Raw genomic sequence first — 16,519 nt, 5'->3', positions numbered from 1 at the left:
CTTATGTATAAATACTATGTGCGTCTCAGTGATATTGGTGAACGGTCTGGTGGTCCACATGAAATTCTCAAGGCTGCTTTTGAAGTGGACAAAACTCTCACAAATAGAGAAAATTCATGGTCTAATAAATTATGTGAATTATTAAAATATTGGAATACCCTTAAACAAGCATTGTAATAGTAATTTCAAACAGAAACTAGAAGATTTCTACAAAAATAAAATTATATTCGAACTATCTAAGATAAAAGATGGAAACTAACTTTTATTTTTTAGTAAAATTTATACTAAATTTAAACAACAAGAATATTTGAACTTTAATGTTCCTAAATATCTTAGAAAAAACTCACTAAATAAGAATAAGTGCACACTCATTAGCAATAGAAACTGGTAGGTATGCAAAACCAATAATACCCTCTAATGAGAGATTTTGTACATTTTGCACACTCCGGGAAAAATTGAAAATGAGATACATTTCTTGATTGAATGTCCTCAATATAACAAAATTAGATCTAAATATAAAATCAATGATATTAACACAAATAATTTGGCTGAAAATTTTATCAAAATGTTAAATCCTATGTCTGAAAAAGAACTAAAATCTAGTTGTATGTCAGTATTGAAGAAGCTCTTGATTTGAGAGACCACCATACTGTTTCATCAGATAATAATCCTTTATAGTAGTTTGTGCATATACACATATATCTTATATAGGTGATTGTGTTTTTAAGTAGGGTTATGAAAATTGAGAATAATCGTGATGTATATGTTTAATGGTATTAATATGAGTTTAGAATGTAATGGTATTCATCATAGAATATACTTAGAATGTTATGGTATCTATAGAATTTACTTATGACTTGCTGTTACATGCATCTATATTTCATATTATTATTGTCTGTATTTGGATCACGCCTCTATTGTGCTCTTTCCAATAAATATTGAATTGAATTGTAAAGCAAAAGAAGGCCCATTTTGAAATTTCTGTTCCTTGACCTTAAAGATGGATTAACAAATCATGATTTTTTAATACATTTAAGCGAACATTTCTCATGTTATTGTTATGAGACATGCTTAATTCAAACTAAACTGATTTGATCGGTAAACACGTTTTCACCACAATCATCAATTCATATTTGCCGCCAAAGAAATTTACTCTGACGGAAGTTTACTTCGTACGCCACCTGTTGGAAAGTTTCGCTGATATTCCTGCATCACAACAAACAGTCTTGTGGTTTTGTAGACAGATTTCTCGTTAATTTTCTTGCATGGTAATGCTTAAATATTCATTGCGTGCATGAAACTTAATCTGACAAAAATGTATTTCGAAATTACACTCTATGCGTAAGAACAAGCTGTATATAAACATGCAGACACCTCCCCCTTTTTGCAGCCTCCAGAAAAGAGACTTTCTTCTGGTATCAATCGATGAATGACCCGTCATGTTTTGTATTTTTTCGTCCAAACGACATTATTGGCAGTATTTCTTCAAGCTATGAAATATATGATATATAAATTTCAATTGGCATTTTTAATCCCCGATTCCTCTAGGTCATTAATAAGACCAATTTCAAGTTCCTTTTTATGATTTACCCAAAATGGAGTAATTAATTGTCATTGAACAATCAACTCTTACTGTGACGTTATGACATAAATATTGTGACATTTGAAATGTACTGTAAAATGTGCCAATGCATATCTGCCAACCTCTGAAACCTTCAATGATGGAGATCTCCCCCCTCCCTCAGCTATGACAGTCCATTGACATTGTTCATGTTGTTATAATCTAAAACCCAATCGATTTTGTATTTTTTAGTCTCCACTGCCTTATTGTGAGTTTCACATATACATGTAGCACGTCTTTTAACATCATAAAGACCACCAGAATCAATCAAAAGTTGACTGAACATAAACTATGTGCTAAAGGAATATTCATTGTTCCAGTCTTTCCTAAGGCACCGGCCTCCCAAACAGAAAGTAGCACAGGTTAGCTACTAAATCTACAAAATGTATACACACTTAAAATATATTTCCCTATATTTCTCATATCTGTCTGTGTACATATGCATATATGTACTGTGAATAATTAGGGTTATATCTTTGTAGCAGTTCATTCAAGTATGTTTATCTTTTAAGTTTTGTCAATTTGCAGGCTATTTTTGTCATTTTAATATGAGGTAAGAGTAATGAAACATATACAGTACCAGTTTGATAGACAACTGCCTGATCATCAAACAATCAGAAACAAGGTGGGGCCTAATTACAATGTCCAACCTCCTTAAATGTCAATCATATTAACCAATTTACTAATCAACCTCAGTCTTACATAATTAATCAGACCCTTCATTATACATCTCAATACACAAATACTTGACCTCAATATTGAATACTGAAATTATATATTAGATGTTTGATATATAGAAATGATAGATTTTTTCATTGCCTATTACTTTTGATCTACACTACATACGGTTATTCTATAAATTATGTCTGAAAGATAAATGATTAATAACTAACCAGATCTTTTTTTTTCAAAAGAAAAGACAAAATATGAAATATGCATATATAAAAAGGTATTCAAGTATTGAATACAGGAAGTGTACTTTTGCAATTAAGAATGAATCCCCATTTCAATAAAATAAGTTTTTAAATTTGTTATGTTCAAAAAGTATATTTTCAATGCCCTTTATCGGAAAATATTAAATTAAAAATTTAATAGACCAGTTTCACATAAGCGACTTATCAACGCTGATCTCGGAATCTTGTACGCGTTTGAGTTTAAATCCCACGATAATTAAAGATATCATACGTGGCAGGGGGCTACATCAAATTGACTCTGATATTTAGCAACACAATAATAAATCAACCGATAATACACATCACTCTCTCTCGTGGTGTATGCTGGAGATTATTCAATTTTACGATATATATTAATAATCGTTTATCTTATATATTCCGAATAAATAGTTTGACCGTTTATACAGAGAATAACATAAATTTAAAATAAAAAGATGTGGTGTGATTGCAAATGAGACTACTATTCACCAGAGCCAAATGACAGATGAAAGCAACCATATGTCACCATACAGCCCTCGACAATGAGAAAATCTATACCGAATAGTAAGCTCTAAAAGGTCACGACACAAAACAATTCAAACGAGAAAATAAGTCATCCTGTTGCTGTAAAGAGTTCATAACAGTTGTGTTTATGAGTTTAAAAAGTATTAATCTTGTAATTGCACTATGTACATTGCTGTATGTCAGTTTGATTTTTCGTGAAAATAGAAAAATATTTTGATAAAAAGAAAACAATCTAAACATAAGAAATACATTTAATTTCAGTTCTGTTCCAGTATCAATTCCCAGTTTTTCTTAAATATTTTTTTACATAGGCTTTAAGGTATCATTATATGAATATTTGAAGGTAAAATGAATGATAGAATTTCAAAATAAAATGTGAGAAGATAGCTCTTATCAGAATACCAGCAGAAAAAATTGAGTCACCATGCGTTTTATCCTGTTTAGCATACATGGCATATAACATAAAATAGAACACTTTCCTGTTAATTGTAATAGACATATAGTAGACAGGGCCCTGGCTCCGTGTTGAAGACCGTACTTTGACCAATAATTGTTAACTTTTTATACATTGTGACTTGGATTGAGAGTTGTCTCATTGGCACTCATACCACATATTCTTATTTGTATGTACATTTGTTTCAAATATTTCTGCATCAGTGATGTTTAAAACTGTCATGATAATGAAGTGAGATATAAGGCAGTTTTAAAATACGTATCAGAAATACAGGTTTTATTTATCTTCAATTTTCAAACATTACACTATAATACAATGCATTCAATACCATTTTAATTTCTAAGCTATGTTCATGATCGACCTCGTCTAAGCAGATGTTCAGTGCCAGCGGCCAGAGTAATGTTCTACATATTTCAACTTTATCAGTTTTCATGTCATTAAAAGTAATTGAATATCCTGTATCTACCACGCTTTACCATAAAATAATATCAAACTGTTGAATGACCCTCCTCCTAAATTATTAAAATATTCCCAGTGGCATTAACCGTACTGGCCATGATATCTCAGTGTAAATTAGGTACCAGGGTAAACATTTTAAACATCTGTATTAGGGGATGACCATTTGATTTTCAGGGAGAGGGGGTTAGAAAATTGATATTCTAGTAGGAGTTAAAAATAAATAATTATGACCAAGGCAGGATGGAAAAGAATAATCTGCAACACAAAATGCAGGAAACAATTGTGTACAAAAGTTGAATAAACTAATCAAATGGTCGCCCTTTTTCAGTAACTGTGTAGAAAAGGGTACGTTTTTATCAATTGTCACCTGGTGAGATTGTACAAGGTAAAAAGAGGATTCCACATGGCTAAGGTGTTAATTGACTTCTTAATTTATGACCTAATACTATGTATATGAAGTAAGCCCCGCTTATCTAATCTATTCTTCCCGTTAAGTGAACGACCTCAGCGTGAATTCGTGACAATTAAAGGTACAATTAAAGCCAGGCGGCATATCAGATCATATATTACTGCAACCAACAACACAGCAGTAGTCCGTTTTAAAATCTTTTAATGTGTCATTGTTAATAAAGTTGTCTCGTCAATATAATTTTTTATATTTTGATTCAAATGATGCTCATGTTGCTTGGACATGTAAACGCAAACAATCAGATGATTGTTTTTTCCAAGTCTGCATGATCACTGCTTATCAACCGTTAGCCCCCAGTTGATGAACTCTCGGTAATTATCGCAAGATTTCATAGTTTGGCTTATAAGATTAGACATGCGCAGTTAAATGTGAAACTGGTGTATTGAAATACACTTTACAACTTTTGATCTACAGTGTCATATAATCATGATAATTGTTTTCAAAATCAATAAGCAATTTAATTTATAGAGGAGAAAAATAGTAAACCTATGTTTCAACTTACAAAATGCCCCCAAAACAACATTTATAAATTATTTTTGGAGACAATAAACATGATAAAGATCTTAGTTTCAAGTCTATCTTTTGCATCCATGTTCTACAAGGATAATTGATAAATTTATTAGAAGAATATTTTATTTATAAATTTCTCTTCTTTATCTAAAGATAAAATGTAAAAGGTGAAACATGTAATAGGGAACATTATTTGGTTAAGATATGAAATTGCAATTTAAATAAAATTGTTGTGCCATTTAAGGGATCTGCTATCTGACATTGATTCCCATTTAAAATTTATAGCATATTTTATCTACTGAAAAAGTGCTTATCCTTCAAAAGTACTGCAGTTAATGCAATAGTCAGCAATAGTGCTATATTACTGGTAATGTTCCTTTTTGTCCACATACATCATACCTAAATATAATTTGAAATTATTCAAACTACTCTTCCAATCTTTCCATGAGTATTCTAGATCTCCATCACTTTGATTTACACTGCCACTTGTTCATGACAAATATCTCTTTCTTGTTGTCATGACAGAAATGATTTTTGATCACAGATAAATCGAACATAAAAACTTATCACGAATGTTTTCAAATGATTGCCCATTGTTTGTTTATTTCTGTTATTAGTAAAGAAAAAGAGAAATACGAACGTGAGTCATTCTGGGTTAAAATATCTGAATGCGGGAGATTCTATACTCCCGTGTGGTAGCATACTAGCAAGTGGGTGATTTCCGGAATTTCTTCGTTTGTGCGGGAGGGTTGGCAGGTATGGCCAGTGTGAAAGTTGTCTACTAACCTTATCACTTTTGAAATCTTCCACACTTGAAATATTGATGTCATACAACAATAACTTATATTTTTGTGGTGTAAAACATTTTTCTCTTTTGAAGTCAAAATTTTAATGTCCAGTAATGTCAGACATAATATAGTGATGAGGTCTATGATTAAAGCTAAGTAATATGGATTTATGTTGTTCTTTCCAAATGTCTTGCCATTGCTGGTTGTACAGACCCCAGCAGATCTGTCTCCATGATGACATGTTTCCATTGTTTATATCAATTATATCAAACAAAACTTATGACAATATAATTAAATAAGTGTTTATCATTTATGAAATATAAACTTTTGGAACTAGGTCATCCAAAATGAGGTTTATACTTTATAGAGTGCTTTTATATAATTTATCCCCTTTATGTTTGAAATTGTAAAAGCAATAAACAAGATTTGTTATCTACATGTACAGCAAATACATACATATACATTTGTACACTGCCGTAACACCAATGATAACCATAAAAAGTTTGTTATTAGCCATTTTCAATGATACAGGAACTTTACAAGAAATCCTACACCAAGTTGGAAAATATGATAGGTGTTTCTCTAATGTTGGCTTGCTTATTTGATTGTAGATAGTTTAATTACCTAGCCTAGGTCTTAAAATGGATGTTACAAACTGTCAGGATGAAATTGAAGACTTAGACAATGATGTAAGTTTCTTGTTTATGCAAAACAATGTTTTCTCTATTCAGTAATTTGCTTCTTTAACTTTAAGCAAACAACAATCAATCAATCAAACCAATTTTCAATAGATGATAATTGTGCTTCATAATCAGTGATAAGGTCAAGGTGAAGTAAGGGAATATGTCATACAAAAAATATTGTTTATTAAAGGATTTAAACTGAATTATGACTTTGAAGGTGTAGATAATTTGAATTAATGTTTACCTTAGAATATTTGCCTTATAGTTAAACAGAAAACTGAAATATTTAAAAGTTTCTGAATTCTTATTAAATATAGATATTTAAGGATACCTGTGAATAGATTTTTAAAGTAGATCTGTTGCTTTTATATATAAATGATGATCTGGCTGAAAAAAAGAAATTTGTCATTTACCTCATTTTTCTCATCAAAAATCTTACAAAGAGCCCTACCTATGCTTCAATGGAAATAATTGGTGCGATAGATGTATAATATTTAATGATTTTGAAATTCTGTGTTTTCCTTCAAGGGTGTCTTTCTCGTGTTTTAATTTTTTACTTGTTCAATGTGTAGTTTTTGTCTGATTATGGGGAAAATATTTGCCAACTATTTATTTTCATCTGATAATGAAATGATGTAAATTGATTCATGGATTGACATACATGATGAACTAAATTTATTTCTATTTAGACAAATCTCATCTCAGAACCAGAACCAGTGATTGGTATTGAAGAGGTAGGTTGATTGGACAATGGATTTAAGACAACTTATACTTTGAGTTAATGAAGAAAACTGTCTAAATATTTAAGAATTTATTGTGAATGATTCATAGAATCAGAATTGCTCACACACTAGCTAATGATTTATTTTACAGCCAACAAATCAAAATTTTTGGGGTTATATTTCGCTATTTTTGAGAGTTGTGCATATGCAAAGTATTGCATATATTCATGCAGCCAAGTCCATGCAGTTATTTCCTTTACATAGCAGAGTATAAAAATAATTCAGAAGAAATGCTTTGGAGAAAATTGTGACATTTAGCCAATACATTGTTTGATGTTCAAAGTTCAAAGTAAATAATGTCTACAGAAATTGACTGATGATTCACAAGCAGATTTCATATTTAGTTTAAAGCTAAGACATGGACATTTTTCTGTAAAACACTTCATTTGTTAGTTAATTGATGCATTTGTCAGTAAACCAGTACATTTGTTAGTTAATTGATGCATTTGTCAGTAAACCAGTACATTTGATCAATGCACAGACACAGCCTGGATGGTATAGTGGTAGTATGTTGCCTTAAGTCCAAGGTTTGATCTATTTCTGGGTCAAACCAAAGATTTTAAAACTAGTATTTGCTGCTGTTCCTCCATGCATACAGCATTAAAGAGTAAGCCCAAAGACTGGTTGACTCGAAGTCAGAATAATGTGTTTGGGAAGGGGGGCATGTCTTCCTGTTGACTGTTACCTTGTGAGCAAGCAAATAAGTTAAAAAGCCGGTCTAGTACAAAGCAGGGTTCATATTGATATCGCATTACAAGTATTATCATCATCAATGCATATATATCTGGACTTTTTTTTGCACCAGATGGCACTAAAGCATTATAAGATTAGTTGATTTCTTGGAATTGCATACAATGTACAAACTATTAGTCCTATTCAGAAATCAACACTAAGGAGTGATACTTCAATGTGAAAGTCATATGATACCTCTAATTTAACAAAAATATGAATATGTTTTAATGAACTAAATGGCTTTTTTTTTTTTTTTTATAAAACACATGTCCATATACATTGTACTACTTTCAACTAAAAATCCTTTATTTTTGTCCAAATCTTCAGGAAATGTTCTGCTATTGAATTCATATTTTTTCGTACAATTCACTATCAGCTTTTCAGTGTTAGAAATTAAGCAAGTGTAAAGGGGAAAACTGTGATGGAAGAAAAGGTAAACAAACGTTGAAAGAAGTAGTATTAACCAGTTTGAAAGAAAAGTTATATTACACCAAATCATTTAACAACTGTTATGATAAAAGTTAATTATCAAATGGGAATGCATGTCAAAATATTTAAATATAAAACAAATAAACCAAGCTCTATTATCTCCCTTATTAAAATATGCTCATCGTACTCAATATCCTTGCTTCTGTGTTGATTGTTTATCAAGGTCACAATCTGTAACCTTTGGCAACAAAACCTGAAAGTTAATAATAGCCAAAGTTTTCATTTGTTGATTGTACTTTATGGATTCATATAAATGTAAAAGATGTGCACAAAGGACCTAGTTCAGTATTTGCATTTGTTCAATAATTTCCTAACATTATAATTACCAGAAAGTCTTTTCAAATGACTTTAAAATGAAAAATGAAACAGTTCTGATCAGAATTATAAAAGAATAGATAAATTTGATAGATAGTGTAAATAGGAAAGAGGGTAATACCAGATTTGAAACTTAAAATAAATATAACATTGTTAGCAATACTAAACATAATATACTGGTACTCATTATTTACATTCCTTGCATGTTGTACGTGATCCATATATTTTCAATCCACTTAGTTACCAGATGATGATGATGATATTTCTGTTACTGAAACCCCAAAACTAATCCTGGAGGAGTCAACCTCAACCGATTCAGAGCTTCCCGATCCACAGGTATGTCCTATTTAAGTATAGACAAAGTGTGAACCTTGAAATAGGTTGTACTAACAGAACCGTTATGCAATGATTTTATTTCTACTTATAAAATTCAGTTTAAAAAAACAGTCATGGATTATGTAAGAAGGTAGCCAGAAAATTGTTTTCTTTTTTTCACCTGTGTGTTTACAAATGGATTAAAGCTTTTAATGATTAAGAAATAATTCATGTAAGCCATAGCTTTGTTGGAACTTTCTCATAGCCAGTGGGCTGTTATATTCAAATTTTATCCAGAGTATTAGCATAAAATACCTGTACCTTCATATAGATATATCTATCATTTAAACATGCTATTGATTATAAAGCGAAAGCAGCACTTCATATTAGAATTTGGAATATATGCTGTTACACAAATTTATTATTCCAATGTTAAATTTCAGTTGCATGGATGCTAAACTTTCCTATTTAGTTATCAATATCAATTATCTCCAATCTTACACATTCAGTTGATTGATTGCCTTGATAAACATTTCTATAAATAATTATTTCATGGTGGAGATGTTATCAACAGTTGTTTTTCCCAACTTTTTGTTGCATGAGCGAAAAATAGGGCTAATGAAAATAAAAATTGTGGCAAATTCATTTGGTTTCAACAATTGTTTATATTTAATCTTACTAGAAATCATACATGAAACCGAATTTGAATATATAAAATAAGAATAACTCTTATAACAGAACAAAAATAATTCATTTTCATGAAAAAAATTGTAAGGTTACTGAAAAACATATATCTTAAATTTTAACCAATTTAATTCTATTGGTATACATTGGTTTTTTATGTTATATTTACAGTTACAAGAACCTACCAGCACTGGACGTGGAAGACCAAGGAAATCAGATACTCCTAAAAAACTTGTTAGTACACATTTAATTGGTGTTTAAGGATAGTCAATATAGTTTTAAGGGGATAAAACACGAAGATAAACATTCAGTGTTCTGTTGTTGTCGGTTTTGTTTATGATGAAGTCTAAACAACTGAATACTATCATGTATATAGTTCCTTATTAACATTAAGTCAAAAGCAGGAGTGATAATTGGTGCAGATTTAAGGGGTCCACTTCCTTAAGGGGCAAAAGTTTGTTCTTAAGTTTCTCCTTTTTTTTTTACAGAACAAACATTCCTGAACTCTTCATGGTTCTCCCTCCCACTTTTTGAAAACATTGATCTGCCACTGACAAGTTTATAAGCACTCATAAGATATGACTTAAGACAATCACTGATGAGGTTCCTGATTATTTGTTTTGATTTTGTTGCCTGGAGCCATTGATATCATGCCACTGCTGTTTAATTATGTTTTATTGTATGGTTCGATTGATAAAAGCTGGAACTATTACTTATCAATCATGATACTGCTATGTAAATAAGAATGATCTTTTTTCATATTTTATTTAGGAAAATATATGCCTGTCTGATTTCAGAATATACCATGTCACCAAAAATAGTTGACCACATTTTATGGTAGAAAAAGATATTGACTTGATATGAATAGACAAATATAATTCTGGTGTACAAATGTGGCTACATTTGTTTGATATTATTCACTTCAATCTTTTGTGATAGTTTCAGGAGCTTGTAATCCAGTGGTTATCATTTGCTGCTGTCTGCTATAAATGTTTTTTGTTTATTGTTAAGATAAATGAGGCCTTTGGTTTTCTCTTTGTCTTCCCACAAACTGTTTCCTTGTGAACTAGGGTGTTAATAGTCAGACTCAGCATGTTGGTCTATTACAAAGCAGTGTAAATACAACCACATATTTTACCAATATGTTATAGTCCTGAACATGCATGTAAATATTGTACTTTACAAAATCACCCATTAATCAATCTTAAAAAAAATTTTGTCACGTAAGCTGACATTTGGAAATTACCTGTACATTCATGTTAAAGTTTTCTCACATGTTCATAATTATCCGAAGTTATAACATTGATTACAATTTTTTTTGACTGTCAATCAATTTCAGAAAGCATCAAATGTTTTAATGCTACAATGTCCTGTTGCATACACTATAATAAATATTGATTGATATTGTAACTTGTTTATTTTCAGGATGATGTACAACAATCAGACAGTGAAAGGAAAACAGATTTTATGTTAGTTACCCCAGTATGTGTAATACCAAAAATATATCATATAACATTATTATATTTCATGTCAAAATGCCAGATTTTGATTGGTTAATATGAGGTAGACAATTTACTCTATCCTATGGTAAATACTCTATTACCCTTCACGGAGACACTTGATCAAGTGTGCGCTTTATTAAATACGGATGATTATGTACAAGACGTCATAGTTTATTACTTTGAGTTTGAAATTTAATAGACAGTAATAACAGAACATTCAGTATAATAAATTAAATAACACATATCTGAGAGGATGATAGAGCAGATTGTTACCCCTCGAAAAGACATTGTCAACCTTGGCTTCGCCTCAGTTGACAATGTTTTCTCGGGGTACCAATCTACTCTATCACCCTCTCAGCTATGTGTTATTTATATACTGTTTATCTTCAAACAAATATTACGTCCAATTTGCATAAAAATTGTGCTCCGGTTATTCATTTTATTTGTTGTCATTTTCATGAGCATTGAAACCTCAGCTAAGAGATTTGACTCCTTTTTATCATTTAACTCAGAATTTGGGTGTGAAGCTGTCAACTTTTGACTTTATATTTGTAGTTATTTGTCTGCTATAACAGGACATATTATAATTTATTAGATTTATTGATAGTATTAGCTTCAATGTTTTGTGATAATTTCAGGAGCTTCTAATCCTGTGGTTGTCATTGATTGCTTTCTGCCATGAATGTTTGAAATTTGTTAAATTAAAATGTTCTGTTCATGTTTGACTTTTAAGAGACAAGGAATATTAAAGGCCTTTAACAAAATATTGGCTACATTTAAAAGAAACATGGAAATTTAGACAAGATATTTCGGTTCCATTGAAGCAATCAGTTTATTTCTCTTGATATTTTTTTCGGAGGGGGGTTTGTGCTTCAAGTGTATTAGAACGTTACAGCATATGAATAAGATTTAAATAAAGATTCCAGTAATATTTAACTTAATTTTTGATTTAACACCAAGATACAAGGTTATATACCTATGTATTTTTTCAGTCATTAAAAAGAGGAAGAGGAAGACCTCCAAATCCATTCAAACTACCTGTAAGTAACAATCTTGGAGAAAATTTTATAATATGCATACTAAAATATGTCATGTAATTAATTAATTGCTGATTACCATATACACATAGCTAATACGTGTATTGATATTTAATTTCACTGTTAAACATGCCACAAGCTTCTACCTTGGGTTTAAGCAATGGTGATTTAATATGGCTGAAATGGTCATCCTATGTGAAATTTAGATTGAAAATTCTTGTTCCAGTCTGATGGAAGAAAAGATTTACAACATAGCAGCCTTTAGTTCCGAAGTTGAACACTATTTATTCTACTAGAAAGTAAACCAAACCAAACTATTCCAAATAATTTTGCTTTGATATAGCTTGCATAGATTTAACTCAGGTTTGTTAATTATTGATAATTTATAGAAGTTTTTCATAAGATTGGTCATATTTTTGTAATTTGTAGAAATCAGATGGTCCAAAAAAAGTAGGACGGCCAAGAATTCATCCACCGGTAATATACCATATATTTAAGTATTTAGTAACTTATTGAAAATGCCTCCATTTATCTTATAGATATTTTGCGTGGCTCTTAAAATTATAGCTAAAAAAGTACATATTGTTTTTGTCTTGGCTATCACTGAATGTGAGACAAAGGAATTCTTACCTGGTGGCAGTACATGTATGATGTAGTCCCATGTATTCATGTTTGACTGACTTCAGCTGACCTTTACTTCATTTTCATGACTCATTGATCAACTTAAAAATTTCATGATTACATCACATTTTAAGTTACTTTTAGTTGATGGTCAGCTATATAACATTAGTTGTAAGGTGTACATATATGTCTGGCAGGGTTCATCTGACCTTTACATCATTTTAATTGATCAGTGATAAAGATTAGTTATAGCTGTGGGAAGTATTTGTTGCTATTATCAGTTATTGAAGTGTAATTGTAGTCGGAGATCAAATGTGAGTTTTGATCTAGTTGGCCTACTTTTAACCTTATCATGCCCTTTAACTTACAAATCTTATTAAAATAATAGTTTTTCTCTCTGTTTATAGCCTTTGATGCAAAAATTGAGCTGATATTTGGTACCCAAATGGGATAAAATTACTGATCAAATACACATACAAGTTTTGTACTATCAATTGTTCTCCTATACGCCAATCTCGAGTTTGTTTTTTATGAATGAGTTACACCGGTTGACCCAAGGTCAATCGGCGTAAACAACATCATTGAACAATCAGTTCTTAGGCCACACCAATTTAATTTCTTTTTCTATGGATTTTTCCACTCCAGAAATTGGGGCGAGCAAGCGATTTGTAAATTTTAATAAAAAAAAATTTAATTTGCAAATTTTTAAGGTGAAGCTTGAAAAGTAAAGGCGAGCGATTATATTTTTTTGTTCTGACAATATTGATCATAACAAGATGGTATGAAACTTGATTTTCCACTTGTACTTTGACATTTCTTTAATTTATCAACTGCTGAAGTTTTAGTGTTTTTTTTGCTGCTCACCAAGACATGTAATGCCCACTTTTAATTGCAGCATATTTATGACTTTTTGTATTACTGTTACTTTCTGAGGACATCAGATCTTGAACTGAATAATTGAATAATTATTTCCACTGCCTTAAATGATCTCCATTGAATTGTCATAGATGTCTTTCCTACTTCACCGGACATGACTTATAACTAGCAACACAGCTGGTGTCTTGCAAGAAGCAGGAACTGCTCATCCTTCCAGGACACCTGAGTTCACCCCCAGTTTTTAGGGGTTCGTGCTGTTCGTTGATGTATGTACTTTTTAGTTTTTTGTGTTATGTGTTGGTTATCTGTGTCTCCGTCGTTTTGGTGTTCTCATTTTTGTTCTTTGTCTTTTTGGCACTTTGTATATAGATAAGATGTGGTATGAGTGCCAATGAGACAAATCTCCATCCAAGTCACAATTTATTTAAAGTTACCATTATAGGTCAAAGGATTGTCAGTTTTCCTATCGAAGGTCGTTAGTTTTCTCCGGGCACCCCGGCTTCCTCCACCAATAAAAACTGGCCGCCACGAAATAGCCCAAAAGCGGTGTTTAAAAGTGGCGTTAAAACACCAAAAATCAAATCAAATCAAAGTCAAACACGTTGCAGTCATATAATCCTGGGCTAAGCTTTGTCTTATATATTTATTTAAAAAAGTAAGATATTATTCTAAGTTTATTATATAATGGGATTCCTAATTTGTATATGTTGCAGAAAATACCCAGTGGTAGAGGTCGGGGAAGACCAAGAATACACCCTCCTCATCCTCAGGTATATATAACTATTTTGTAATCTATATAAAATTGAGAACGGAAATGGGGAATGTGTCAAAGAGACAACAACCTTACCAAAGAGCAGAAAACAGCTGAAGGCCACCAATGGGTCTTCAACAAAGAGAGAAAATCCCGCATCCCGTGGCGGGCTTCAGCTGGCCCCTAAACAAAAATGTGTACTAGTTCAGTGAAAATGGACGTCATACTAAACTCCAAAACATATAAATGAACTAAAATGTATCTTTTTAGAACAAGGTATTTATGAAATCTCAAAAGGTTTAAACATTAGCTTTATAATCAAGCTACATTTATCTGAAGTTAAGATGTGTCTACTTTGTAAGTTTAATAAAATGACTGGATGGGATTTGGAAGTTCAATCAGATTCCAGGTGTTTATAGAGTGACGGGACATGCAGTATGTTAAAGTACCCTTTCTATAATTCTTATAAAGCACTCTGTTGATGACAATATTTCAATATGATGTTGATAGTAATTTTGTTGAATATTTTCGATACATATAAATAATTTCAAGCACAAGTATACTACATCACCAAAATATTGCATTGGTTTTCTGGAATGGATTAAAAGGAATGTTTTGTTTAAAATATGATGATTGTTCACTGTGCAAAGTTTATCCTAAAACTTACCTTCCTTTATTTTTTTGACAAAATGTGACAGATTTTAATGAGAATAGTAGAAGAAATTTCTGGATGCTTCCAAATAAATAAGCACTCTATACATTAGGAATATCTTACAATGACGTTTAAAATCATAAAAGGACTGTAAAATTGATCCATGTCCATTTTTTCCTAGTCCTAACTCAGGATTTTTTTTTACTTTAGATTCACATGTGTGAAAAACAGCTCTCTTTAAAATTTAAGGAACAAAAGGTTTATACTTATCTGATATAGGTTGTAGAGAATTTTCTAATTGGTTCCATAAATTTTTTTTAGTCAGAGGGTAGAAGATTTGCAAGACCATTTAATATGGTAAGGATTATACTATCTATAGCTAAAATTTTGAAATTTGATTTTTTTTTCTTGCTTTTTTCATGTCATATGTTCAAATTCTAAAAGAAACAATCACATAGTCATACAGAAGAAGAATTTACAAAAGATGTGGTACACAAAAACATCAAATTTGAGAAAGGCATTTATCGTAAAATAACTTAAGATAAAAAATAAAAATGATAAAAGGGAAATATAAATGTTACATGTAGCAGACGTGATAACTGTATATTATTAAAAAAAAAGTAGAAAAATATCAAGATGCAATAAAAAATCTAAGGAAAATACATGTAACACCATGACCTAAAGAACAGAACAGAAAAACAATTCTACAAAATGCTTCACAAAACTAAAGATCAGTCTATTCAAATATTCAAACATGAATTTAGGTGCTCGAAGGATAAACAGTTCAATTAAGGACTATTTTATTATCTATTAGGCTGTAATACAATGTAGGTATGATCTTCTTGCAGTTAGGATTATTGTTTAAAGAAACCACCTTTAACAAGCAACAGAAAAGCACCGACAGTTTACAAAAAACTCATTGTCTTTGTCACATAAACATAGAATTGATTGCATGGAGCCTATTTTGTCCAAAAAATAAAACAATTGGTAAATGCTTGTATGATGTTATACAAGGGTATTGCAGAAAATATATTGGAACACCTTAAGAAAAAGATAGATTCCTTGCATCCTCTATAAGTATGAAGACTTATGAATGAATTAAACTTGAAGAGAACTTGGGATCATAGATAGACTCACAAATTAATTCCTTTCGGGAACAGCATCGACAAATTTCAAAGCATATTAGCTTAATAACTCCTGATAATCAAGGATCAGTTAAAATGTATCATCTGCCCATACTAAACTCATGTTACTATATGATGGAATGATCGTAAGGTGTACATGTCCAGGTGGCAGGTGTCATCTGAGCTTGACCTCATTTT

General features: G+C 31.0%; 1 protein-coding gene and 1 long non-coding RNA gene across 3 annotated transcripts in view; one reads left to right on the top strand and one right to left on the bottom strand.

Moving 5' to 3' along the window:
• LOC127711450 (uncharacterized) overlaps positions 1–16,519 on the bottom strand; it is a 344,411-nt gene that overhangs the window by 221,272 nt on the left and 106,620 nt on the right. The gene's annotated exons all lie outside the window — the stretch shown is intronic.
• LOC127711112 (uncharacterized) overlaps positions 1,192–16,519 on the top strand; it is a 34,563-nt gene continuing 19,235 nt past the window's right edge. For both annotated transcript variants that reach the window (XR_007986506.1, XM_052217066.1), the window contains exons 1-10: positions 1,192–1,268; positions 6,370–6,447; positions 7,131–7,175; positions 9,000–9,095; positions 9,930–9,992; positions 11,184–11,240; positions 12,253–12,300; positions 12,727–12,774; positions 14,508–14,564; positions 15,519–15,554. Coding sequence is in view for 1 of the 2 variants with exons in the window: in XM_052217066.1 (XP_052073026.1) it covers positions 6,400–6,447; positions 7,131–7,175; positions 9,000–9,095; positions 9,930–9,992; positions 11,184–11,240; positions 12,253–12,300; positions 12,727–12,774; positions 14,508–14,564; positions 15,519–15,554 (498 nt within the window). In the remaining variant the exon portion in view is untranslated. The remainder of the gene's footprint in view (positions 1,269–6,369; positions 6,448–7,130; positions 7,176–8,999; positions 9,096–9,929; positions 9,993–11,183; positions 11,241–12,252; positions 12,301–12,726; positions 12,775–14,507; positions 14,565–15,518; positions 15,555–16,519) is intronic.

The sequence above is a fragment of the Mytilus californianus genome, unplaced genomic scaffold (genome assembly GCF_021869535.1).
Source record: "Mytilus californianus isolate M0D057914Y unplaced genomic scaffold, xbMytCali1.0.p SCAF_1, whole genome shotgun sequence".
In the NCBI taxonomy this organism is placed as follows: Eukaryota; Metazoa; Mollusca; class Bivalvia; order Mytilida; family Mytilidae; genus Mytilus; species Mytilus californianus.
The sequence above is the reverse complement of the archived record's forward strand: the minus strand, read 5'-3'. Positions and strand labels throughout refer to the sequence as shown.